Source organism: Lepidochelys olivacea, assembly GCF_965140295.1.
Source record: "Lepidochelys olivacea isolate rLepOli2 genome assembly, chromosome: 2".
In the NCBI taxonomy this organism is placed as follows: Eukaryota; Metazoa; Chordata; order Testudines; family Cheloniidae; genus Lepidochelys; species Lepidochelys olivacea.
The window spans coordinates 10,505,737-10,531,480 of record NC_140412.1 but is presented as its reverse complement, the minus strand read 5'-3'; the positions used below and the strand labels follow the sequence as shown (position 1 = coordinate 10,531,480).

General features: G+C 44.4%; 1 protein-coding gene across 2 annotated transcripts in view; it reads right to left on the bottom strand.

Moving 5' to 3' along the window:
• Window positions 1-25,744, bottom strand: part of TRAPPC9 (trafficking protein particle complex subunit 9) — an 832,591-nt gene that overhangs the window by 644,194 nt on the left and 162,653 nt on the right. For both annotated transcript variants that reach the window (XM_084622016.1, XM_084622015.1), the window contains exon 16: window positions 9,764-9,916. In XM_084622016.1, the coding sequence (XP_084478142.1) occupies window positions 9,764-9,916 (153 nt within the window). The remainder of the gene's footprint in view (window positions 1-9,763; window positions 9,917-25,744) is intronic.

The window sequence follows — 25,744 nt, the reverse complement described above, 5'->3', positions numbered from 1 at the left end:
GAAGTAATGGGTTTTAATTCTAGCAAAGGAGATTTAGGTTGGACATCAGCAAAACAACTTCTTAACTGTAAGAGTAGTTAAGAACTGGAACAAATTGCCACGGGAGGTTGTGGAATCACAGTCAATGGAGTTTTTAAGAACAAGTTAGACAGACACCTGTCAGGGATGGTCGAGATCAGGGGTTTCAAACACGCAGCCCACGGGGTTATTTTCTGTGGCCCACCAGCTCCCGGAAGCACCCCCGAACCCCCACCTCCAGCATTTACCTAGAGGGGCTCCGGCCCGATGCATACCGGGGGCAGAGCAGGCTCCCTGGCTGCCTGCCTTCCCCCGCGCCACTCCGGGAAGCAGCCAGAACCTGCAGGGGCCCAGGGGTCTGTGTGTTGCCCTGACTGCTCCTCCAGGTACCTCCTCCGAAGCTCCCATTGGCCATGGTTCCCCGTTCCCAGCCAATGGGAGCTGCAGGGGAAGTACCTAGAGGAGCAGCCAGGGCAACACACATACCCGTGCCCCCCCATCCCCCAGGACCTGGCCGCTTCTCAGAGTGGCGCTGGGGCAGAGCGGGCGGGCAGGCAGGCAGGCAGCCAGCCTGCCCTGCCCCCAGTGCACACCGGGCTGGACCCGCCCCTGAACTCCTCCTGCACCCCAACCCCCTGCCCTGAGCCCCCTGCTGCACTCCACACGCCTCCTGCACTCCAACCCCCTGCCACACCTCCTGCACCCCAACTCCCTGCCCTGAGCCACCTGCCGCACCCCGAGCCCCTGCCCTGAGCCCCCTGACACACCCCACATCCCTCCTGCACCCCCTGGGAGCAGGAAGGGAGCGGAGTTGGAATGGGAATTTCAGGAAGGAGTTGGAATGTGGTGCAGGGAAGCGGTTGAAAGAGGTGGGGCAGAGGCGTGGCCTCTCCAAAGGGGTGGAGTGGGGGCGGGGCGGGGTAGGGGAGTGGTCAGTGATGCAGCCCTCGGGCTAATGTACTAGTCCTCATGTGGCCCTCATGGTCATTGTAGTTTGAGGCCCCTGGTCTAGATAATACTTACTCCTGTCTCCATACAGAGGACTGAACGAGGTGACCTATCAAGGTCCCTTCCAGTCCTACATTTCAATGATTTTATGACGCAAGGGTAAATTCTGAGCATGACAAGAAGAGTTTGGGCCATGCTCCTCATGTCAGTAGCCACAGGGGCTCCACATTAAATCCCACATATGTTGAAGATGTATCCCTAAAGGCTACATGATACAAATTTGAAAATAGATATCAGTTCCACCCTCTGGTTTTCAAACAAAGATCATCATATGGAGGTCACGCAGAAACGTTTGCCAAAATAAAACACTTTACTCCAAGCAGAAGAGGAGTTTGTAACTAGGCTTGGAAGAATTAGATTTTCATCAGTAAATGACTGTAAAGGTCAATTTCACTGTACACACACAGAACAAGAAAAATATGTCCATCTATAATAAATGAAATTTATAGATATGCAAAGAAAGAAAAATACTGCTTTAGAACTTAGAGCTTGATTCAAGGATATTTACTTTGTATATTCTGACAGGCAATATAGACACTTTGTGTTTTAACGGTTATAAAGATAAACAAATTTGAGTGTAAGCTTTGTAAGCTACAGCTCACTTCATTGGAGGCATGCAGTGGAAAATACAGTGGGGAGACTTATATACACAGAGAACATGCAACAATGGGTGTTACCATACACACTGTAACAAGAGTGATCAGGTAAGGTGAGCTATTACCAGCAGGAGACCGGGGGGCGGAAAAAATCTTTTGTAGTGATAATCAAGGTGGGCCATTTCCAGCAGTTGACAAAAACGTCTGAGGAAGAGTGGGGAAGTGGGGGGGAATAAACATGGGGAAATAGGCTTACTTTGTGTAACGACACATCCACTCCCAGTCTTTATTCAAACCAAAGTTAACTGTATCCAGTTTGAAAATTAATCCCAATTCAGCAGTACCTCGTTGGAGTCTGGTTTTTAAGTCTTTTTGTTCTAATATTGCAACCTTTAGGTCTGAAATCGAGTGACCAGAGAGATTAAAGTGTTCTCCGACTGGTTTTTGAATCTTATAATTCTTGACATCTGATTTGTGTCCATTTATTCTTTTACATAGAGACTGTCCAGTTTGGCCAGTGTACGTGGCAGAGGGGCATTGCTGGCACATGATGGCATATATCACATTGGTAGATGTGCAGGTGAACAAGCCTCTGATAGTATGGTTAATGTGATTAGGCCCTATAATGGTGTCCCCTGAATAGATATATGAACACAGTTGGCAACAAGCTTTGTTGCAAGGATAGGTTCCTGGGTTAGTAGGTCTGTAGTGTGGTGTGTGGTTGCTGGTGAGTATTTGCTTCAGGTTGGGGGGGCTGTCTGGAAGCAAGGACTAGCCTGTCTCCCAAGATCTCTGAGAGTGAGGGTGGCCCCACAGTAAGCCAACATTTTTATGGCTGACTTAGAAAAACGCTTCCTCAGCTCTTGTCCCCTAATGCCCCTACTATACTTGTGCTACATTTATGACATCTTCATCATCTGGACCCATGGAAAAGAAGCCCTTGAGGAATTCCACCATGATTTCAACAATTTCTATCCCACCATCAACCTCAGCCTGAACCAGACCACACAAGAGATCCACTTCCTGGACACTACAGTGCTAATAAGCAATGGTCACACAACCACCACCCTATACCGGAAACCTACTGACCGCTATTCCTACCTACATGCCTCCAGCTTTCATCCAGACCACACCATACGATCCATTGCCGACAGCCAAGCTCTACGCATTTCCTCCAACCCCTCAGACAGAGACAAACACCTACAAGATCTCTATCAAGCATTCTTACAACTACAACACCCACTTGCGGAAGTGAAGAAACAGACTGACAGAGCCAGAAGAGTACCCAGAAGTTACCTACTACAGGACAGGCCCAACAAAGATAATAACAGAACGCCACTAGCCATCACCTTCAGCCCCCAACAAAAACCTCTCCAACGCATCATCAAGGATCTGCAACCTATCCTGAAGGACGACCTCTCACTCTCACAGATCTTGGGAGACAGGCCAGTCCTTGCTTACAGACAGCCCCCCCAACCTGAAGCAAATACTCACCAGCAACCACACACCACACTACAGACCTACTAACCCAGGAACCTATCCTTGCAACAAAGCTTGTTGCCAACTGTGTCCATATATCTATTCCGGGGACACCATCATAGGGCCTAATCACATCAGCCACACTATCAGAGGCTCGTTCACCTGCACGTCTACCAATGTGATATATGCCATCATGTGCCAGCAATGCCCCTCTGCCATGTACACTGGCCAAACTGGACAGTCTCTACGTAAAAGAATAAATGGACACAAATCAGACATCAAGAATTATAACATTCAAAAACCAGTCGGAGAACACTTCAATCTCTGTGGTCATAGCATATCAGAGTTGGAAGGGACCTCAGGAGGCCATCTAGTCCATCCCCCTGCTCAAAGCAGGACCAATCCCCAACTAAATCATCCCAGCCAGGGCTTTGTTGAGCCTGATCTTAAAAACTTCTGAGGAAGGAGATTCCAACGCCTCCCTAGGTGATGCATTCCAGTGTTTCACCACCCTCCTAGCGAAAAAGTTTTGCCTAATATCCAACCTAAACTTCCCCCACTGCAACTTGAGACCATTATTCCTCCTCCTGTCATCTGCTACCACTGAGAACAGTCTAGATCCATCCCTTTGGAACCCCCCTTCAGGTAGTTGAAAGAAGCTATCAAATCCCCCCTCATTCGTCTCTTCCACAGACTAAACAATCCCAGTTCCCTCAGCCTCTCTTCATAAGTCATGTGTTCCAGTCCCCTAATCATTTTTGTTGTCCTCCGCTGGATGCTTTCCAATGTTTCCTCATCCTTCTTGTAGTGTGGGGCCCAAAACTGGACACAGTACTCCAGATGAGGCCTCACCAATGTTGAATAGAGGGGAACGATCACGTCCCTCAATCTGCTGGCAATACCCTTACTTATATAGCCCAAAATGCCATTGGCCTTCTTCGCAACAAGGGCACACTGTTGACTCATATCCAGCTTCTCGTCCACTGTCACCCCTAGGTCCTTTTCCGCAGAACTGCTGCCTAGCCATTCGGTCCCTAATCTGTAGCGGTGCATGGGATTCTTCCATACTAAATTCAGGACTCTGCACTTGTCCTTCTTGAACCTCATCAGATTTCTTTTGGCCCAATCCTCTCATTTGTCTAGGGCCCTCTGTATCCTATCCCTACCCTCCAGCGTATCTACTTCTTCTCCCAGTTGAGTGTCATCTGCAAACTTGCTAAGGGTGCAATCCACACCATCCTCCAGATCATTTATGAAGATATTGAACAAAACCGGCCCCAGGACCGACCCTTGGGGCACTCCACTTGATACCGGCTGCCAACTAGACACGGAGCCATTGATCACTACCCGTTGAGCTCGACGATCTAGCCAGCTTTCTATCCACCTTACCGTCCATTCATCCAGCCCATACTTCTTTAACTTGCTGGCACGAATGCTGTGGGAGACAGTGTCAAAAGCTTTGCTAAACTCAAGGAACAACATGTCCACTGCTTTCCCCTCATCCACAGAGCCAGTTATCTCATCATAGAAGGCAATTAGATTAGTCAGGCATGACTTGCCCTTGGTGAATCCATGCTGACTGTTCCTGATCACTTTCCTCTCCTCTAAGTGCTTCAGAATTGATTCTTTGAGGACCTGATCCATGATTTTTCCAGGGACTGAGGTGAGGCTGACCAGCCTGTAGTTCCCAGGATGCTCCTTCTTCCCTTTTTAAAAGATGGGCACTACATTAGCCTTTTTCCAGTTGTCCAGGACCTCCCCCGATCGCCTTGAATTTTCAAAGATAATGGCCAATGGCTCTGCAATCACATCCACCAACTTCTTTAGCACTCTCGGATGCAGCGCATCCAGCCCCATGGACTTGTGCTCGTCCAGCTTTTCTAAATAGTCCCGAACCACTTCTTTCTCCACAGAGGGCTGCTCACCTCCTCCCCATGCTGTGCTGCCCAGTGCAGCAGTCTGGGAGCTGACGTTGTTCGTGAAGACAGAGGCAAAAAAAGCATTGAGTATATTAGCTTTTTCCACATCTTCTGTCACTAGCTTGCCTCCCTCATTCAGTAAGGGGCCCACCTTTCCTTGACTTTCTTCTTGTTGCTAGCATGCCGGAAGAAACCCTTCTTGTTACTCTTAACATCTCTTGCTAGCTGCAACTCCAGGTGTGATTTGACCTTCCTGATTTCACTCCTGCATGCCTGAGCAATATTTTTATACTCTTCCCTGGTCATTTGTCCAGTCTTCCACTTCTTGTAAGCTTCTTTTTTGTGTTTAAGATCATCAAGGATTTCACGGTTAAGCCAAGCTGGTCACCTGCCATATTTACTATTCTTTCTACACAGCGGAATGGTTTGTCCCTGTAAACTCAATAAGGATTCTTTAAAACACAGCCAACTCTCCTGGACTCCTTTCCGCCTCATGTTATTCTCCCAGGGGATCCTGCCCATCAGTTCCCTGAGGGAGTCAAAATCTGCTTTTCTGAAGTCCAGGGTCCGTATTCTGCTGCTCTCCTTTCTTCCCTGTGTCAGGATCCTGAACTCGACCATCTCATGGTCACTGCCTCCCAGGTTCCCATCCACTTTTGCTTCCCCTACTAATTCTTCCCGGTTTGTGAGCAGCAGGTCAAGAAGAGCTCTGCCACTAGTTGGTTCCTCCAGTACTTGCACCAGGAAATTGTCCCCTACACTTTCCAAAAACTTCCTGGATTGTCTGTGCACCGCTGTATTGCTCTCCCAGCAGGTATCAGGGTGACTGAAGTCTCCCATGAGAACCAGGGCCTGCAATCTAGTAACTTCTGTGAGTTGCCGAAAGAAAGCCTTGTCCATCTCATCCCGCTGATCCAGTGATCTATAGCAGACTCCCACCACGACATCACCCTTGTTGCTCACACTTCTAAACTTAATCCAGAGAAACTCAGGTTTTTCTGCAGTTTAATACTTGAGCTCTGAGCAGTCATACTGCTCTCTTACATACAATGCAACTCCCCCACCTTTTCTGCCCTGCCTGTCCTTCCTGAACAGTTTATATCCATCCATGACAGTGCTCCAGTCATGTGAGTTATCCCACCAAGTCTGTTATTCCAATCACATCATAATTCCTTGACTGTGCCAGGATTTCCAGTTCTCCCTGCTTGTTTCCCAGGCTTCTTGCATTTGTGTATAGGCACTTGAGATAACGTTCTGTTTGTCCTGCTTTCTTAGTATGAGGCAGGAGCCCTCCCCTTCTGCGTTCTCCTGCTCGTGCTTCCTCCCGGTATCCCACGTCCCCACTTACCTCAGGGCTTTGTTCTCCTTCCCCCGCTGAACCTAGTTTAAAGCCCTCCTCACTAGGTTAGCCAGCCTGCTTCCAAAGATGCTCTTCCCTCTCTTCATTAGGTGGAGCCCATCTCTGCCTAGCACTCCTCCTCGGAACACCATCCCATGGTCAAAAAATCCAAATCCATGGTCACTCGATTACAGATCTAAAAGTGGCAATTCTTCAACAAAAAACCTTCAAAAACAGACTCCAACAAGAGACCGGTAAACTGGAATTAATTTGCAAACTGGATACAATTAACTTAGGCTTGAATAGAGACTGGGAGCGGATGTGTTGTTACACAAAGTAAAACTATTTCCCCATGTTTATTCCCCCACTCCCCACCCCTTCCTCAGACGTTCTTGTCAACTGCTAGAAATGGCCCACCTTGATTATCACTACAAAAGGTTCCTTCCCCCCACCCCACCCTCCGCTCTCCTGCTGGTAACAGCTCATCTTACCTGATCACTCTTAAAAAGAAAAGGAGTACTTGTGGCACCTTAGAGACTAACCAATTTATTAGAGCATAAGCTTTCGTGAGCTACAGCTCACTTCATCAGATGCATATCGTGGAAACTGCAGCAGACTTTATATATACACAGAGAATATGAACCAATACCTCCTCCCACCCCACTGTCCTGCTGGTAATAGCTTATCTAAAGTGATCATCAGGTGGGCCATTTCCAGCACAAATCCAGGTTTTCTCACCCTCCACCCCACCACACAAATTCACTCTCCTGCTGGTGATAGCCCATCCAAAGTGACAACTCTTTACACAATGTGCATGACAATCAAGTTGGGCTATTTCCTGCACAAATCTAGGTTTTCTCACATTCCCCCCACCCCCATACACACACAAACTCACTCTCCTGCTGGTAATAGCTCATCCAAACTGACCACTCTTCAAGTTTAAATCCAAGTTAAACCAGAACATCTGGGGGGGGGGGTAGGAAAAAACAAGAGGAAACAGGCTACCTTGCATAATGACTTAGCCACTCCACGTCTCTATTTAAGCCTAAATTAATAGTATCCAATTTTTAAATGAATTCCAATTCAGCAGTTTCTCGCTGGAGTCTAGATTTGAAGTTTTTTTGTTTTAAGATAGCGACCTTCATGTCTGTGATTGCGTGACCAGAGAGATTGAAGTGTTCTCCGACTGGTTTATGAATGTTATAATTCTTGACATCTGATTTGTGTCCATTTATTCTTTTACGTAGAGACTGTCCAGTTTGACCAATGTACATGGCAGAGGGGCATTGCTGGCACATGATGGCATATATCACATTGGTGGATGTGCAGGTGAACGAGTCTCTGATAGTGTGGCTGATGTTATTAGGCCCTGTGATGGTGTCCCCTGAATAGATATGTGGGCACAATTGGCAACGGGCTTTGTTGCAAGGATAAGTTCCTGGGTTAGTGGTTCTGTTGTGTGGTATGTGGTTGTTGGTGAGTATTTGCTTCAGGTTGCGGGGCTGTCTGTAGGCAAGGACTGGCCTGTCTCCCAAGATTTATGAGAGTGTTGGGTCATCCTTTAGGATAGGTTGTAGATCCTTAATAATGCGTTGGAGGGGTTTTAGTTGGGGGCTGAAGGTGACGGCTAGTGGCGTTCTGTTATTTTCTTTGTTAGGCCTGTCCTGTAGTAGGTAACTTCTGGGAACTCTTCTGGCTCTATCAATCTGTTTCTTTACTTCTGCAGGTGGGTATTGTAGTTGTAAGAAAGCTTGACAGAGATCTTGTAGGTGTTTGTCTCTGTCTGAGGGGTTGGAGCAAATGCGGTTGTATCGCAGAGCTTGGCTGTAGACGATGGATCGTGTGGTGTGGTCAGGGTGAAAGCTGGAGGCATGCAGGTAGGAATAGCGGTCAGTAGGTTTCCGGTATAGGGTGGTGTTTATGTGACCATTGTTTATTAGCACTGTAGTGTCCAAGAAGTGGATCTCTTGTGTGGACTGGACCAGGCTGAGGTTGGTGGTGGGATGGAAATTGTTGAAATCATGGTGGAATTCCTCAAGGGCTTCTTTTCCATGGGTCCAGATGATGAAGATGTCATCAATATAGCGCAAGTAGAGTAGGGGCTTTAGGGGACGAGAGCTGAGGAAGCGTTGTTCTAAATCAGCCAGCAATGCCCCTCTGCCATGTACATTGGTCAAACTGGACAGTCTCTACGTAAAAGAATAAATGGACACAAATCAGATGTCAAGAATTATAACATTCATAAACCAGTCGGAGAACACTTCAATCTCTCTGGTCACGCAATCACAGACATGAAGGTCGCTATCTTAAAACAAAAAAACTTCAAATCCAGACTCCAGCGAGAAACTGCTGAATTGGAATTCATTTGCAAATTGGATACTATTAATTTAGGCTTAAATAGAGACTTGGAGTGGCTAAGTCATTATGCTAGGTAGCCTGTTTCCTCTTGTTTTTTCCTACCCCCCCCCCCCCAGATGTTCTGGTTTAACTTGGATTTAAACTTGAAGAGTGGTCAGTTTGGATGAGCTATTACCAGCAGGAGAGTGAGTTTGTGTGTGTATGGGGGTGGGGGGAATGTGAGAAAACCTGGATTTGTGCAGGAAATAGCCCAACTTGATTGTCATGCACATTGTGTAAAGAGTTGTCACTTTGGATGGGCTATCACCAGCAGGAGAGTGAATTTGTGTGGGGGGGTGGAGGGTGAGAAAACCTGGATTTGTGCTGGAAATGGCCCACCTGATGATCACTTTAGATAAGCTATTACCAGCAGGACAGTGGGGTGGGAGGAGGTATTGGTTCATATTCTCTGTGTATATATAAAGTCTGCTGCAGTTTCCACGATATGCATCTGATGAAGTGAGCTGTAGCTCACGAAAGCTTATGCTCTAATAAATTGGTTAGTCTCTAAGGTGCCACAAGTACTCCTTTTCTTTTTGCGAATACAGACTAACACGGCTGTTACTCTGAAACCTGATCACTCTTGTTACAGTGTGTATGGTAACACCCATTGTTTCATGTTCTCTGTGTATATAAATCTCCCCACTGTATTTTCCACTGCATGCATCCAATTAAGTGAGCTGTAGCTCATGAAAGCTTATGCTCAAATAAATTTGTTAGTCTCTAAGGTGCCAGAAGTACTCCTTTTCTTTTTGCGGATACAGATTAACACTGCTGCTACTCTGAAACCAGTTATAAAGTTGTAACTTCTTGAATCTCAAGGTCTGCTATCATTAAATAAGTATTGTCTGACCCCGATAGTGTCTAATCCCTCCTATAATTTTCCACAACTATGAGAATTTAAAATAGATAAAAATTTAAAATAATGCTTAAAAATAAACTGATATTAGCAATCAAATGGAAAACAAAATATAAATCACATTATGCCAAGCCTATTTGTAACTTACCATCACTGAGGTCTTGCAGAAGGTTTTCTTGACAGGAGAAGTCTAGCTTCACTTTAATGTTTACATTAAAGGTTGCAATCTTCCCAGGTTTTAGGGGAAACTGGGAGAGTGTGTCTTCTAGTTTCCAACTCAGGAACTCACCATACAGCTTTTCTATATTAAAAATGTATATATTATATATAAGCATATGCACAGTAAGCAGTAAGTTTTAAATTTAAAACCAACTAGTACCATATATGCTATATACCATGTGTAGTTTATTTCTTTTCATTTTCTGTTTAAATGTGTGAAAATATTTGGTATTAAAGCATGAAAAAATAAATTAATGCTGACAGGACTGAGCAGGGCTGATGACACCCTGTGAAAGAAAAACATGTTTACCCAGGAAAGCAAAATATAAACTTTATTGAAAAGAACAGCAATAAAAATAATTGGATGATTGACATCAAATTACAAGCAGCATAAAATATTTGTTTTTCCCTCTCTGAAGTGCAGCCTAAAAGTGAACTAAAGTAATCTCCATACAGTACTGAATCACAGTCGCCCCAACAAGGAAATAGGACACACTCAGCACCTCATCTTATCATGAACATATGACAAAACCAATCCCAAAGCTAAATCAGTCACTATTTCAAAGTGTCTGCAGTTTGGGGGTGGGGGCTTTTTATTTGGGTTTTGGTTGGGTTGTTTGTTTGTTTTAACTGGAGGTTCTGCTTCATATTAGAAATCAAAATACAGAGAAAGATGTTCATGCCACTTGCTGCAGCTGACCAATATTTAAAGCAGGGGTTCTTAACCTTTTTCCTTCTGTGTTCCCTTCCCTGCACAACCTATTATAAAAATTTCACAGCTCACCCATGCCACAACAACTGTTTTTCAGTAGATTAAAAGACAGGGCTAGTGAGTAGTAAGCAGAGTGATTCCCCAGGCCCCACACTGCTGGGGGCTACGCAAAGCTAAAGTGCTCAGGGCTGGCTTCAGCCATGCGTACCAGGGCTCAGAATTCAGGTTTCTGCCCTGGGCCCCAGTGAGTCTAATGCTGGCCCTGCTCTATGGTTTATTCTCGTAGACCACTGACACCTGCTCACTGCTTCCCTTCCCCCCTCCCCCGGGGGGGTCCCGGAACCCTGATTAACAATCACCAATTTAGAGTACTTCAGGACTAGAATATTAGGGACACAAGTCAGGATTAATTTACACTGGAAGATATTTGTGGGGGGTTGTGCATAGCACTGGCAAACACCATGCACAGCTCTGAGCACTATTAGTTCCTCTCTTTCATAAGCATTAAACTGACATAGAAAATGATAGGAAAAAAAATGAATATATTTCATTATGTTTACTATAAATGTGGTATTGAGATAATTTATATGAATTTATTTTACGATCTCACTAGCAATTAATTATGTTCAAGTTTGGATAATTAGCAATAAACAATACCAAGTAAATGGATTTTTAAAATAAACAAACTACAATTCAGTTGGCCAACTACACAACAGAGGAACTAAATATGACATATTATGCCAATTATGTGCTATGCCAAGTGAGCTCTGAAGTTCGCCAAAATACTACAGTGATGATTTTTATTTCAGTTCATCCCTATTGGTATCCTTGACATGACAGGATGTGCTATTAAAATCCATATGGAAACATCAAAAACAAAGGGTACCGACGTAGCTGAACAGCTGTAGTGCAGATGCTTTATACTATACATTCTGGAGAGCTCTCCAGTTGGCATAATTACTCCACCTCCTGAAGCAGCAGTAGCTAAGTCAGCAGGAGAGCTTCTTCCACACCAGTGCTTAGGTCGGTGTCACTTACATCACTCAGGGGGATGGCATCCTTGAGCGACTTAAGTTATACCGAAGTAAGCACTAGTGTGTATAAGTCCTGAGACAACGAAATTGATCTGGATGAATGGGTCTCCATATGGGAAAGACAATGTACATCTTCAATTTATGTAACTCAAAGAAAAATTTTATAAATTACTGTATAGATAGCATTTGACTCCAGTTAAGATCCCCACAGTTTTGCTCCTGGGGAGGCACCTTGTTTGAGGAATTGTGGGGAAAGAAGAACATACTCAGACATATGGTGGTTGTGTCCCGGAATTAGACAGTTTGGGGAGGAGATAATTAAACAGATTCATCTTATAAAAAAAATACCAGCTTCCCAGAGATCCCCCAATCTGTTTACTTAATGCTCCAGGAAAGGATGTTCATTTTAAACAGAAAGACAATTTATTTATTTTGTAGTGGAAACATGTGACTTCTCTTATGAAATTGTGGGCTAGTAAAATATGGACTGTCTTTGCAATGGAAAAGATGTCATACCAAGTACATACACAACAGAAGCTCCAAAGAGAGGATAAGTATTTATAGTACACTAAAAAGGGTGGCCAAATTTCTAAAGGAGGAGAGCTTCTTATCCAGCAAGCCAGGTTCTTTGAATATTAACCTGATCCTGCATAAATAGTAAGTAATGTATGATATAATATGTTAACGTTTTACTGTAACTTTGCGTTAATAAAAAGCGTCAATACTACACCAAAGGACATTAAGTACCCATTATCAAAACAATTAGTGACTTTATATAACTAGCTAAAAATAATAAAAAAATTTATACATTAATAATTGCTGGAAGAAAATGTTAAGTATTAAAAATGTTACAGTAATATGCAGACTGACGTCTAGTGAACAACTTTCTTCTGATGTACTATTCAGAAACTGAACTGCGACGCAGATCTCAGCTCAACTCCTAATTCTGCCACTGACTCCTCGTGTGACCTTGGACAAACTATTTAGGGCTTATCGATACTGAAACCATGTGCAGCAACCAGGGTGTGAATCCATAGCAGTAGACAATGTATAGACACTAGTCTGCCAGGCAGTAAACCTCCATGTGGACCTGGCTACCATGCACTAAAAGTTTATGGTGCATTTTTGACACTGCCATTTCAAATAACAAGCAGTACGTTAAACTGCACTATTGTTTGGTAGCAGGGTCCATATGGAAACTTATTGCACAGCAGACTAGTGTTCTATACCCTGGCTTCTTGTGCACTAATGTAGACATACCGTTAATCTTTCAATGCCTCAGTTCCCCATCTATATATTCATTAATGTTTACAAGATGCTCACAGAAACTACAGTGATGAGCACCACAAAAAAGCATATAACTACATAAAACAAACAGTGATAGTTGACTGGGAGCATCTTCATAAGGAAAAGGTTACTTATTCATAATAGCACATACCGTAGCTACTGTACACTGTAAATCAGTAGTCACCAACCGGTTGATTGCAGTGACTAGTCGATCCTAGAGGATATCCCAGTCGATTGCAATCTCTGGAAGTGTAGCGTGGCTGCCGCTAAGGCAGGCTCCCCGCCTACCCTGGCCCCACGCTGGTCCCGGAAGCAGCCAGCGAGGCCCCGCAGCCAGACAGGGGTCTCCCGCCGTACACTGCTCCTGCCTGCAAACCCCACAGCTCCCACTGGCCGGGAGAGCTGTGGGGGCGATGCTTACAGAGGGGGGCAGCGCTCAGGCTGCAGGTGCGCATTGGCCCCTTCCGGGAGCAGTGTGAGGCCAGGGTAGACAGGAAGCCTGCCTTAGCCTCACCACACCTGCCTCCCACCGGGAGCCGCCAGAGGTAAGTGCTGCCCAGCAGGAGGCCACACCCCAATCCTCAGCCCCCTCCTGGAACCAGCACCCCATACCCCCTTCTGCACCCCAAACCTCCTCTTGAACCTGAAACCCCACCCTGAGCTCCCTCCCAGAGCCAACACCCTGTATCCCCTCCTGCACCCCAAGCCCCAGACCCTTCCCAGAGCTACCACCCCATACCCCCTCCTGCACCCCAAACCCTGCCTCAGTCCTGACCCCCCTCCCAGAGCCAGCACCCTGTATCCCCTCCTGCACCTCAATACTCTGCCCCAGCCCAGAGCCCCCTCCTTCACCCAAACTCCCTCCTTGAGCTTGCACCTCTCATGCACCCCAACCCCCTGCCCCAGACTCAGCCCAGAGCCTCCTCCCACACTGCGAACACCTTGGCCCCAGCCCAGAGCCTGAACCCCAACCCTCTACCCAGAGAAAGTAAGTAAGGGTGGGGGACAGCGAGCAATGGAGTGAGCAGGGTGGGGCCTCGGGGAAGGGGCACAGGGTAGATCCTGGGTTGCCCTTAGATTCAAAAAGTGATCTTGGGCATAAAAAAAAAGTTGGAGATCACTGCTGTAAATGATTCCTCACAAGGGGTCAGTTCATCAAACATTTAACACTACTTTGCACAGTACAGGGACCAGAGAAAATAACGGATCTTTGCTTTACAGCACACCAGCCCACTATATTTAACAGACAAGGACAGTCTGGTGACCTTCAGAGTACTGGGTAAAGCCCAGCTTCTCTCAAGTTTCTGTACGAGTATGAGGGAAGGAGCTTTAATAGATAAATTTTAGATTTAAGAATCTCCCTTTCAAAGTAATTAATTTTGTATTGTTCTTAAAAATTTGGACATTCACCCAGATACAACTCTGATCAATAAACTGAAAAATAAAAAATTCCTCCCCAATTCATTTCTGCCTGATAAGCTACAACTCATTCCTCTTGGGCACCTCTCTTTTGTAGATAAGTACTCTTTTGCAGATAGCAAATATGTCCAACCTCCTGTCTTACCACTTCCCACATCAGCACAGTACCATGGATTGGAAGGAGGAAAGGAGTGAGGTATTACCAGGGAAAATTCCCTCCTAGTAATTTTGTTTGATCAAAGGTATCTCCTACTCCTTTTATGAATTCATTTGTGATGATATCACAATCCTGGTTTTCTACTGTTCTTTAGGGACAACAGCCAAAGTTTCAGACTCATATGAAGGAGGTGTAACAAGGGTGATGGACAGTTTCTGCCTCCTCTTTCCGATACGTGGAGACAACAGCAAGATAAAAGGATTTTTTCTGTAAAATGAGTGAAGAGGAATAACGTGACAAATATGATCTCTGAACACTCAGCTGGATTAACAAGAAATTGCTTCTAAGATAGCTTCTCATTAAGATGTAGAGCATTATCTGCAAATGGACAAGATGAGCTCCCGCAGGACTTGAAGATATCTGGATGCTCCATGATGTCCATTGCCACAAGGACGCCACTTCTTGTAGGAGGCAGTGATAGGAAGGATCCCCAGTAAGCGTCTGAGGGGTGCCCCATGTGGGGAAGAAAACAAGGAATTCAATAGAGTATCTGTGGTGCACCCAACCATCCATGGCAATTGCGGGCGAAGAGGGCAGGACGGCCCCCAAAGACAACTGGGGGGACCAGAGTGGTGACAGGGAGGGTTCATAGCACTCTACTTGTGAGTCAAAAGTGAGCCTTGGGCTGTTGGTGGATCAAGATGCAGGAGATGGTCATGGCAGGGGACGCAGCCTGGGGGCACTGTGGACAATGTTGCTTCCGCAGGAATTCTTGTTGCCAGTGATAGTAGGGTGGATATTATGCATACTGCCAGGGATAGAAGGGATGTCGCTGCTGTTTGTGATGGGATATGGATCCCAAGGGACCAGAGTTTCTCCCTTGAGTAGTTCAGGGAGTGAAGGGACTCATCTGCCTTGGTGGAGATGTGCTTCTCCTTATCAAAAGGGAGGTCCTGTTTTGTGGTTTTGACCTCCTGTGGGAAGCTGCTGGATTGTAGCCAAAGTTGCTGCGCATGACCACACATGTGGCGAGGCAATGGGAGTATGTATCCGCAGTATCCATGACTGCGTGGACCCTCATCCTGGCCACCAGGCAACCCTCCTCCAGGAGGGTGCAGAAGCACTGTCTCTTGTCCAACGAAGATTAACTAAGTACACTATACTAACAACTATTTACAGCTAAAAAAACAAAGAAGAACTATATACAAATGGATGAAAATGGTCTTGCAGTCAAGCTATTATCATGAAGGAACAGGGATTCAGACTCTGGCCAGGAGGCGGTAAGAGGGAACTGAAGAGGCGTCGATCCACACAACCTAATATAACCTCGCCTGAGACACAAGGCAAAACATGCGACACACGCGGGTCAACAGACTGCTACAAAAAAATCTTCCAGCTCCGGCACATTGCATGCAGGTGCACCAGAGTTTACAATACATAAAGGGACCACCACTAGAAGAAGAAAGGCTACTTACCTAGCAATTCTAGCTCTGAGAAGACTGTCAGTACAAATCCACACTCCTGTCCTTACTCATTTATTCAGTCTTATCTCAGATTTTGTTTGTGTGTGTGTCTAGACCACATAGTGGGACAGGACTAACATTACCATAAAACTTCAACAACAGTAAAATGAAACCACCATTAATATTAAGCACTTATCTACCAAGAAAAAAATTGACCAAAAAGAAAAAGATAGAGGGTTCCAAGTTCTCTTTCCACAGTAGTCACAAGAAACAGAAGTGGGGTTAAGGCAATGGCTCCTCATGAACTTGAGGAAACAAGTGTGCAGTTACAACAGCCAGAGGGTTCCAATCTCTGTTCTGAAAGAGTGGAACAGCTACACAGACAATATTCTGTTTAATATTTGTTCTCAGCTGAAAATTAATTTGCATCTTCTTGTATTTCACTGTCAATTTATTAATGCTGACATCTCATAGCTACTGTAGAATATAATTGACAGGAATTATTGTGTGTGTGTTTTAGAAGCAGATGGTTTGTTTGAAGAAATCTAATTCCAATGTGAAATGTATTACATCTAGGGATGAGAATATAATAAGAATGACTTTTTTAATTTTTCACACCTAAATGGGTTTTGCTTGATAATGGCTACAGTGTAGGACTGCTTTTCATATTAGTCAAGCAAGGTGGATGAGGTAATATTGGACCAACTTCTGTTGGCGAGAGAGACAAGCTTTCAAGCTTACACAGAGCTCATCTTCAGGTCTGGGAAATGTACTCAAGACTGTCACAGCTTAACACAAGGTGGAACAGATTGTTAAGCATAAGTAGTTAACACATATGTCCAGGGACTATGCAAGGTGAAGTGGCCCATTAACACCTCTCCAGTCATAGGGGGAAAGGGGCAGGGGGGGGGGAGGAAGATGGGGTGAGGGTGTTAAGTGAGTTATAGATTTTTGTAATAACCCATAAATCCAGTATCTCTATTCAGTCCATGTATATTAGTATCTAGAAAAGTTATTAAATTAAGCTCTCAGGCTTGTTTTTTGAAGGTGTTGTGCAGGTTTTCTTTGAGGATGAGGACTGAGAGGTCAGATCCATATGGATTCCAGTATGGAGTGGTAGGTGACCACTAGCAGTGTGTTTATTAAAGTGTTTTATTTCTGTATTGAAGCAGTTTCTCTCAGAATATTTAGGTGGCCTGTTACATGATGTGACCTACTTCACTGGTAGAGTGTCATTGTTTGGTGAAGGCTATTTTAAGTGTTTTAAGGTGTATATCCTGGACTTTCTCCTCGGCACTTATTCTGTGGTAGAGTGCCTGGCTGTAGATAACAGATTTCTTTGTGTGTTTGGGGTGATTACTGGATCTGTGAAAGTAGGTGTGATGATCCATGGGTTCAGCCACCTGAGGACAGCCATCCAACAAAAACAAACCACAAAAAAAGCAGAACCAACTACAACTCCATAACCCTCACAAAGCCAGCCTGGGAGAACGAACCCACATGAGGTATCATCAAAAAATTACAACCCATACTTAATGGGGACCACATGCTGAAAGACATCTTTCCTGAACCACCTCTTCTGGCCCCAACCACTCCAAGCCAGAAGCTCCCCATAGACCAGGACACACCAACTCCAAGTGACACCAGACCCTGCCAGAACAACAGATGCAAAACCTGTAAACATATCTCCACTACTACAATGATCAATACCCCACTGCCCGCCCCACAACAACCTTTCAAGATCTATGGGTCCTATACATGCATATCACAACATGTGGTTGTGACACTATCTCGGGGGAACACCCAGCACCCCCATGTTCATCCTTATAATATGATTGCGTGGTATCCAATGCAAAGTTTGCCATGTCGGGTGTCTTCGGAAGGCTCATGATGCACTGAGCATTGTTATAATATTATTATAGATTGTAATTTCACGTATATAGCTATGAGGTTGAAAATGTGTCCTCATGGCTTCAAACAAGCCCAGGCAAAACTCTCCAGAAACAGAGGGGCAGGTCACACTTCATCAGGGCACGTATAGGATATACCCAGCCCAGCTTCACAGAAACAAAGGACACTGGCCTAGGCAGCAACAAAAGATCTGTTGGACTCTTGAGTGAGTCACCCCTCTTCCCTTTGTCAGTCAGGGACTACGATGAAGTAATGCTCACCTGACCCTTAAGTGGTGGGTGGGAGCAAAGCCAGGACGGAAGAAGAATATGATAAAAGGGAGAGACGTTTGCCACGCTCTTCCTCTCTCTTCCACCTCCATCTACAGACATCACCACCAAGCGACTGAAGCACTGATCAAAGGGGAGAGCCTGGCTGAAGGGCAACTAGCCAGCCTGTGGTAAGAAGCATCTACGTTTGTAAGGACACTGAAAGTGTTAAGATCAGCTTAGAATGCATTTTGTTTTTATTTCATTTGACCAAAGCTGACTTGTTGTGCTTTGACTTATTATCACTTAAAATCTATCTTTGCAGAGAGCCCCCACCTTGGGATAACAAGCCTGATTCCTAGGGTTGTGTCTCGGATGCTGGCTAGTATCATTCTGTTGCATAGTCCAAGCAGCGGTAGCTGGGAGCAGCTTACATACCAGAGGCTGTGCATGAACATCCCGGGAGTCGGGGTTCTCACAGCAGAGCAGGGTGAGGCTGGCTCCCAGAGTCGAGGATTGGAGTACTCGGTCACCGGTCCAGATAACACCAGGGGAACGTCCCATTGCTGTACCTCATCAAGTGCACTAAATGCCCCAACAACAACTTTGTTGGTGAAACCAATCATTATGCTCTCAAGTGAACTCACACAGAAAAATGTAAGAGACAAAAACACCATTTTCACCTGTGCGTGAACACTTTTATATGTGACCTCTCCACTTTTAAAGGAAACTGCAAAACAAGAGAGAGTGGATTTATGGGTTATTACAACAATATATAACCCACTTAACACCCCCCCCGCAGCCTTTTTTTTCCACCTCCCCCTGTGACTGGAGAGGTATTAACAGGCTACTTCACCTGGATTGGTCCCTTGAAACACATGGTAACTACTTATGCTAAACAGTATGTTCCACCTTGTAATTAGCTGACATTCTGAGCACTTTTCCCAGACCTAAAGAAGAGCTCTGTGTAAGTCCAATAAAAGATATTATCTCACCCACCTTGTGTCTCTAACATCCTGGGACCAACATGGCTACAACACCACTACTTTTCAGGTATCCCCAATAATGTCACAGCAGACCTAGTTACTGAACTTTGTGACTTTGTCCTCACCCACAACTATTTCATATTTGGGGACGATTTATACCTTCAAGCCAGCGGCACTGCTATACCGCATGGCCCCACAGTATGCCAACATTTTTATGGCTTACTTAGAACAACGCTTCCTCAGCTCTCGTCCCATAGTGCCCCTACTCTATTTGCGCTACATTGATGACATCTTCATCATCTGGACCCATGGGAAGAAAATCTGAGGAATTCCGCCAGGATTTCAACAATTTCCACCCCATCATCAACCTCAGCCTGGACCAGTCCACACAAGAGAGCCACTTCCTGGACATTACAGTGCAAATAAGCAATGGTCACATAAACACCACCCTATACCAGAAACCTACTAACCGCTAAACTTACCTACATGCCTCCAGCTTTCATTCAGACCACATCACATGATCTATGGGCTACAGCCAAGCCTTAAGATACAACTGCATTTGCTCCAATCCCTCAGACAGAGGCACACATCTACAGGATCTCTATCAAGCGTTCTTACAACTACAATACCCACCTGCTGAGTGAAGAAAGAGTGACAGAGCCAGAAGGGTACCCAGAAGTCACCTATTACAGGACAGGTCCAAAAAAAAGGAAGTAACAGAACACCATTAGCGGTCACCTACAGCCTCCAACTAAAATCTCTCCAGCGCATCATCAAGGATCTACAACCTATCCTGAAGGATGATCCCTCACTTTCAGACCTTGGGAGACAAGCCAGTCCTCGCTTACAGACAGCCCCCCCAACCTGAAGCAGATACTCACCAGCAACTCTACACCACACAACAGGAACACTTACCCAGGAACCAATCCCTGCAACAAACCCCATTGCCAACTCTGTCCGCATATCTATTCAAGGGACACCATCATAGGACCTAACCACATCACCCACACCATCAGGGGCTCGTTCCCCTGCACATCTACCAATGTGATATTTGCCATCATGTGCCAGCAATGCTCCTCTGCCATGTACGCTGGCCAAACTGGACAGTCTCTGTGCACAAGAATAAATGGACACAAATCAGACATCAAGAATGGCACCTTTCAAAAACCAGTAGGAGAGCACTTCAATCTCCCTGGATACTCAATAACAGACTTAAGAGTGGCCATTCTTCAACAAAAAAACTTCAAAAACAGACTTCAACGAGCAATTGCAGAACTGGAATTAATTTGCAAACTTGACACCATCAAATTAGGCCTGAATAAAGACTGGGAGTGGCTGGGTCACAACAAAGTAATTTTCCCTCTGTTGATACTCAGTCCTGCTTGTCAACTGTTGGGAATGGGCCACATCCACCCTGATTGAATTGGCCTTTTTAGCTCTCACCCCCTCACTTGGTAAGGCAACTCCCAACTTTTCATGTGCTGTATATTTATACCTGCCTACTGTATTTTCCACTCCATGCATCTGATGAAGTGGGTTATAGCCCACAAAAGTTTATGACCAAATAAATTTGTTAGTCTCTAAGATGCCACACGGATTCCTCGTTGTTTTTGCGGATACAGACTAAGACAGCTACCTGTCTGATACTTTTCATATGTTAGTCCTCCATCTACGAGAGTTAAACAAACAAAATAATATTTGTTTTATATATGGGACTATTAAGACTTGCAAGGGAAATTGACTGCAATTAATTTAATGTCCCACAGAGATTCAAAACGAGATATTTTATAGCCTTTCTTAACCTAATGTCAGTAACAGCAACAGACTTAGAGGTAAAAATAACACTCTCACACAATATTCTTTTTCCTCCATAAAAGATGGAAGAAAGTATATACAGAAAAATTATTGTTCTACATGTTACGGAAAAGTAGTTTCTGGCTTTTGCACCTAAGATATCAATTCAATAAAATGAGGGAATTTGCAAAATTAAGCCCATCGTTTCTTTAAATCTTGACTTCAAAGAAAAAGTGACAACCTAAGGCATTAGGATGTATGCCCAACTCATGAAATCCAATTTGCCAGACTGCAGACAAAATACCAACTTTTAAACATGTTAATTTATTGAATCAAACCAAAAATAATTTAAAAACATGCTGGAAACAATATTTACTCACAAGAAAATTTCCCTGAACAAGTTTACTGAAGATCCATTGTAACCAAGAGTAAGCTTTTGAGGTGGAATAGTCCATACCACTACACAAGAACTCAGAGCTTTTTGTGACGATGTCTCTCAGATGCCTAAGGCATACAAGAGTATAAACCATCCAATGAAGTTTGGTAGGGCTAATGAGCGATAACAGGCACCATAGCAAAAGATCCAGATTAAGTGGGAGTCACTAGTGAAACAAGCTCAATATGTCATAAGAACTGTCATACTGCATCACACCTGTGGTTGACCTATTCTGATGTCATATCTTTGATAGTTGCCAGAACTACATACTTCAAAGAACAGTACAGAAGTCTCCACAGTAATCTGCCCCAATGAAGGTGTCATTCCTGATCCCTAATAGTTAGAGATTGATTTGGTTTCACATCTCTTCCATTTCTCTTAGCATTAACTGTTAATAGGAATATATGAATTGTCATACAGCAGAGGTCCTGAACAACTAAGATTGCCTGATGTAATGTGGCTTCTATATCACCTGCTTCCTTTTTTTGCCTGTCTTTCCCAAGAAATCTCTAAATTAAGGGGTGAAATGGGGCAGTGTACACATTTTGATTATCTCAGTCCCACAAGAAAGCAAATATGTATATAGCTGTTGAATTGAAGGCCCATTTACGATAAGTAAGCTTCACTCTCTGGGGCACAGTGATATAGCTAATACTTAGAGAACTTGGAAGGCAACAAAATGCTGAAAAGATTTATGCAACTTAGCTGCCATCTGTTCAGCCAACCTACAAATCCATTAGCCTTTCTTTACAGGTAAGAAATGATTTAAAGAGAATTTGATACATCACTGAAACATATACTGAAGTTTTCTGCCCTGAGCAACAAGCTCTGGCTGGCCTATCGGTTGATGTATGCAGTTGTCACATCAGATCACGACATGCGAGCCCTTGGAGCAGGATTCTCAGAGATGTGCAGGACCAAAATAACAGTTTCAGCATATTAATAATGAGGAGACAAGAGCCTAGAATTTTAAGCATAACAAATGATTTCAGGTTCCTGACTTCAGACACTTTCACGGGTTCTGATATTTCAGAAAGTGCTGAGCACCCAGCCTCCAAAAAAACCAGGCACAGTTACAGAGTCTCAAGTTGGTCATCCAAAATCACCATCACTTTTGAAAATGTTCTGGCAGGTGTCTTGATACAAAATGGTCTCCACAGGGAAGAAGCCCCACTAGAATACCACCATTGCAGAAACTAGCCATGACAAATTTCTTTGCCTCCTCACTCTCTGGTAGGTGGAGCAGTATAGCAGTGGGCAAGACCTGAATTTCATATGTGGAACTGGAAAGGAGTGGTATTTGGGAAAATGTCTGCTAAGTGAGCTATAGTTTATAAAAACAGAATAAATTCCCATTGCAAAAAGATCTCTCCTGAAGAACTTGATTCTCTCTCTAACTGTATTGATAATTACATTTTTGAAGTTCAAGACATTAAAATGGTTTAGCGGGCAATGTATAAAATGTCAATCCACAGACAGTTTCTAAGCTTATGTTTAAATTTAAAATCCTCAATTTCAAATGAACAATACTTAACCCTGCAAATCTGGGTTTACAAGGAAAAACTGGCAGGTGCAACCTTCCACAATTCAGTAATTACAGTTTATATTGCCAGGTTTCAGAGTAACAGCCGTGTTAGTCTGTATTCGCAAAAAGAAAAGGAGTACTTGTGCATTTCATAGAATCATAGAATATCAGGGTTGGAAGGGACCTCAGAAGGTCATCTAGTCCAACCCCCTGCTCAAAGCAGGACCAATCCCCAACTAAATCATCCCAGCCAAGGCTTTGTCAAGCCTGACCTTAAAAATATCTAAGGAAGGAGATTCCACCACCTCCCTAGGTAACGCATTCCAGTGTTTCACCACCCTCCTAGTGAAAAAGTTTTGCCTAATATCCAACCTAAACTTCCCCCACTGCAACTTGAGACCATTACTCCTTGTTCTGTCATCAGCTACCATTGAGAACAGTCTAGATCCATCCTCTTTGGAATCCCCCTTCAGGTAGCTGAAAGCAGCTATCAAATCCCCCCTCATTCGTCTCTTCTGCAGACTAAACAATCCCAGTTCCCTCAGCCTCTCTTCATAAGTCATGTGTTCCAGTCCCCTAATTATTTTTGTTGCCTTCCGCTGGACTCTTTCCAATTTTTCCACATCCTTCTTGTAGTGTGGGGCCCAAAACTGGACACAGTACTCCAGAAAAGGCCTCACCAATATCAAATAGAGGGGAACGATCATGTCCCTCAATCTGCTGGCAATGCCCCTACTTATACAGCCCAAAATGCCATTGGCCTTCTTCGCAACAAGGGCACACTGTTGACTCATATCCAGCTTCTCGTCCACTGTAAACCCTAGGTCCTTTTCTGCAGAACTGCTGCGGAGCCATTTGGTCCCTAGTCTGTAGCGGTGCATGGGATTCTTCCATCCTAAATTCAGGACTCTGCACTTGTCCTTCTTGAACCTCATCAGATTTCTTTTGGCCCAATCCTCATTTGTCTAGGGCCCTCTGTATCCTATCCCTACCCTCCAGCGTATCTACCACTCCTCCCAGTTTAGTGTCATCTGCAAACTTGCTAAGGGTGCAATCCACACCATCCTCCAGATCATTTATGAAGATATTGAACAAAACCGGCCCCAGGACCGACCCTTGGGGCACTCCACTTGATACCGGCTGCCAACTAGACATAGAGACATTGATCACTACCAGTTGAGCCCGACAATCTAGCCAACTTTCCCTCCCTTATCTTAAGTTTATTTGAAAAGCTGTTAAGAATCAGAATTATACTCATCTATGAACAAGAATTTAAATTTACAAGTAACGTTTAAAATTAAAAACTAGCATTAGTAAGAACCAGTCTGAAAAATGCTACATACCTTACAAGGTCAGAGAATCAATAGCTTCATGCAAGATCTTTGGTTAAAAATAGCTTCCATCTGAAAATCTAGGAAGGGGGATGGGCTTCAGAGCCCAAGCTCAAGTCTGAGATACAACTTCATAGAACAGCCTATACAGCTATTTTTACAACGTTAATGGGAGCCCCGCTACCTCCAAGTTGGTCAACCCAGCTGTGCAGCTTCACTAAATAATGCTGTGTAGAAATACCCTTAAAGACTGAAGAGCGTATGTAGTAAAACTCTCGCCACTACCATTGCATCCCATATAACAACTTCCTAGCTAGATTCAATTTTCTGATATTGTGCAAATAAATTAAGTCAAACAATGTTGCACTAACAAAAATGCAAAAATTAATTTAACATTTGTGCTCCAAATCTATTCTCTCTGAAGATCTGTGCTAAGACCTGTATATTGGTAAACTGTGCTACAAACCATTTCAAAGCTGACATTAAGGGAGCATGTACATGTCCGTTCCAGTACTCCAGAACCAAGGGCATAAGAAGTCTCCAATCCCTAACTGTCCCTCCATTACTCTGTCTCCTGGTGCATCCCTCCTTAAGTCTCTAAAGTTGAAGTGAAGACTGGTATTTATCTATAGAGCCAACATATTTAGTAAGCAGGACTTATTTTGGTAAGTAACCTTTCTCTCCTTTATGACATTGTGTCTACAAATCGCCACTGAGAGAGACTAGCTAGCAGTTACAATGTTCGGGGGAGGGCTAATCAGGGCTGTTAATTGAAAAGGGACTGAAGGATCCAGTCTGATCTGGACTCACACTGAGAAAATAATGTTTTGAAAAGGTATGACAAAGGATGTAACTGCTGCTCTCCACAGCTGGCACACTGAACAGGTTGATGCTCCAAACACTGCTTACCAACCCACCCGATAGAAAGTCGAAGTCCTTCTGGTATGGGAACTTCAGAAAGTACATGGCCTGCATATATACAAAACCTGATCTATTTCAATAAGTCTCTGGACTGAAGGGTACTCAATTACCTTAAGTTAATTTTTCCCTTCTCAAAATCAAAAGGAGGTAGTAAATAAGAGAAAGAGGAGATCATGCCTTTTTTCTTCCAGCGGGTCGGGAGAGGAGGAGAGAATATTCTGTAAAATGTGCTCATCTACCTGTTTGAAATCTATCCCATTAATCCATAATAAACCTGGATATAAGATTTATGATAATGATCCAAATCTCATTGCTTCTAAAAATATCTTAAGGCAGAGGAGGCTTTTAATATCTCATCTAGTAAGCATTCTGGCTGGTCTTCTTACAAGCAATTTTTCCTTTCTTTAAAAAAAAGATATTAATACCATTGATTACACTACAAGAGGACTGGGGTTTTCTGGGGGAAATCTCCAATAAACTCCTCTTAACTGTTGGTCCAGCTCTTAGCACACAGGTGGGCAAACTACGGCCCATGGCACTGTCCTGCCCAACACCTGAGCTCCCGGCCAGGGAGAATAGTCCCCAGCCCCTCCCCTGCTGTCCCTCCTCCCCCGCAGCCTCAGCTCGCCACGCGGGTAGTGCAGCTTGCGCCCGCCCACCTCCCAGACTTCCCAATAAGCCTGTCT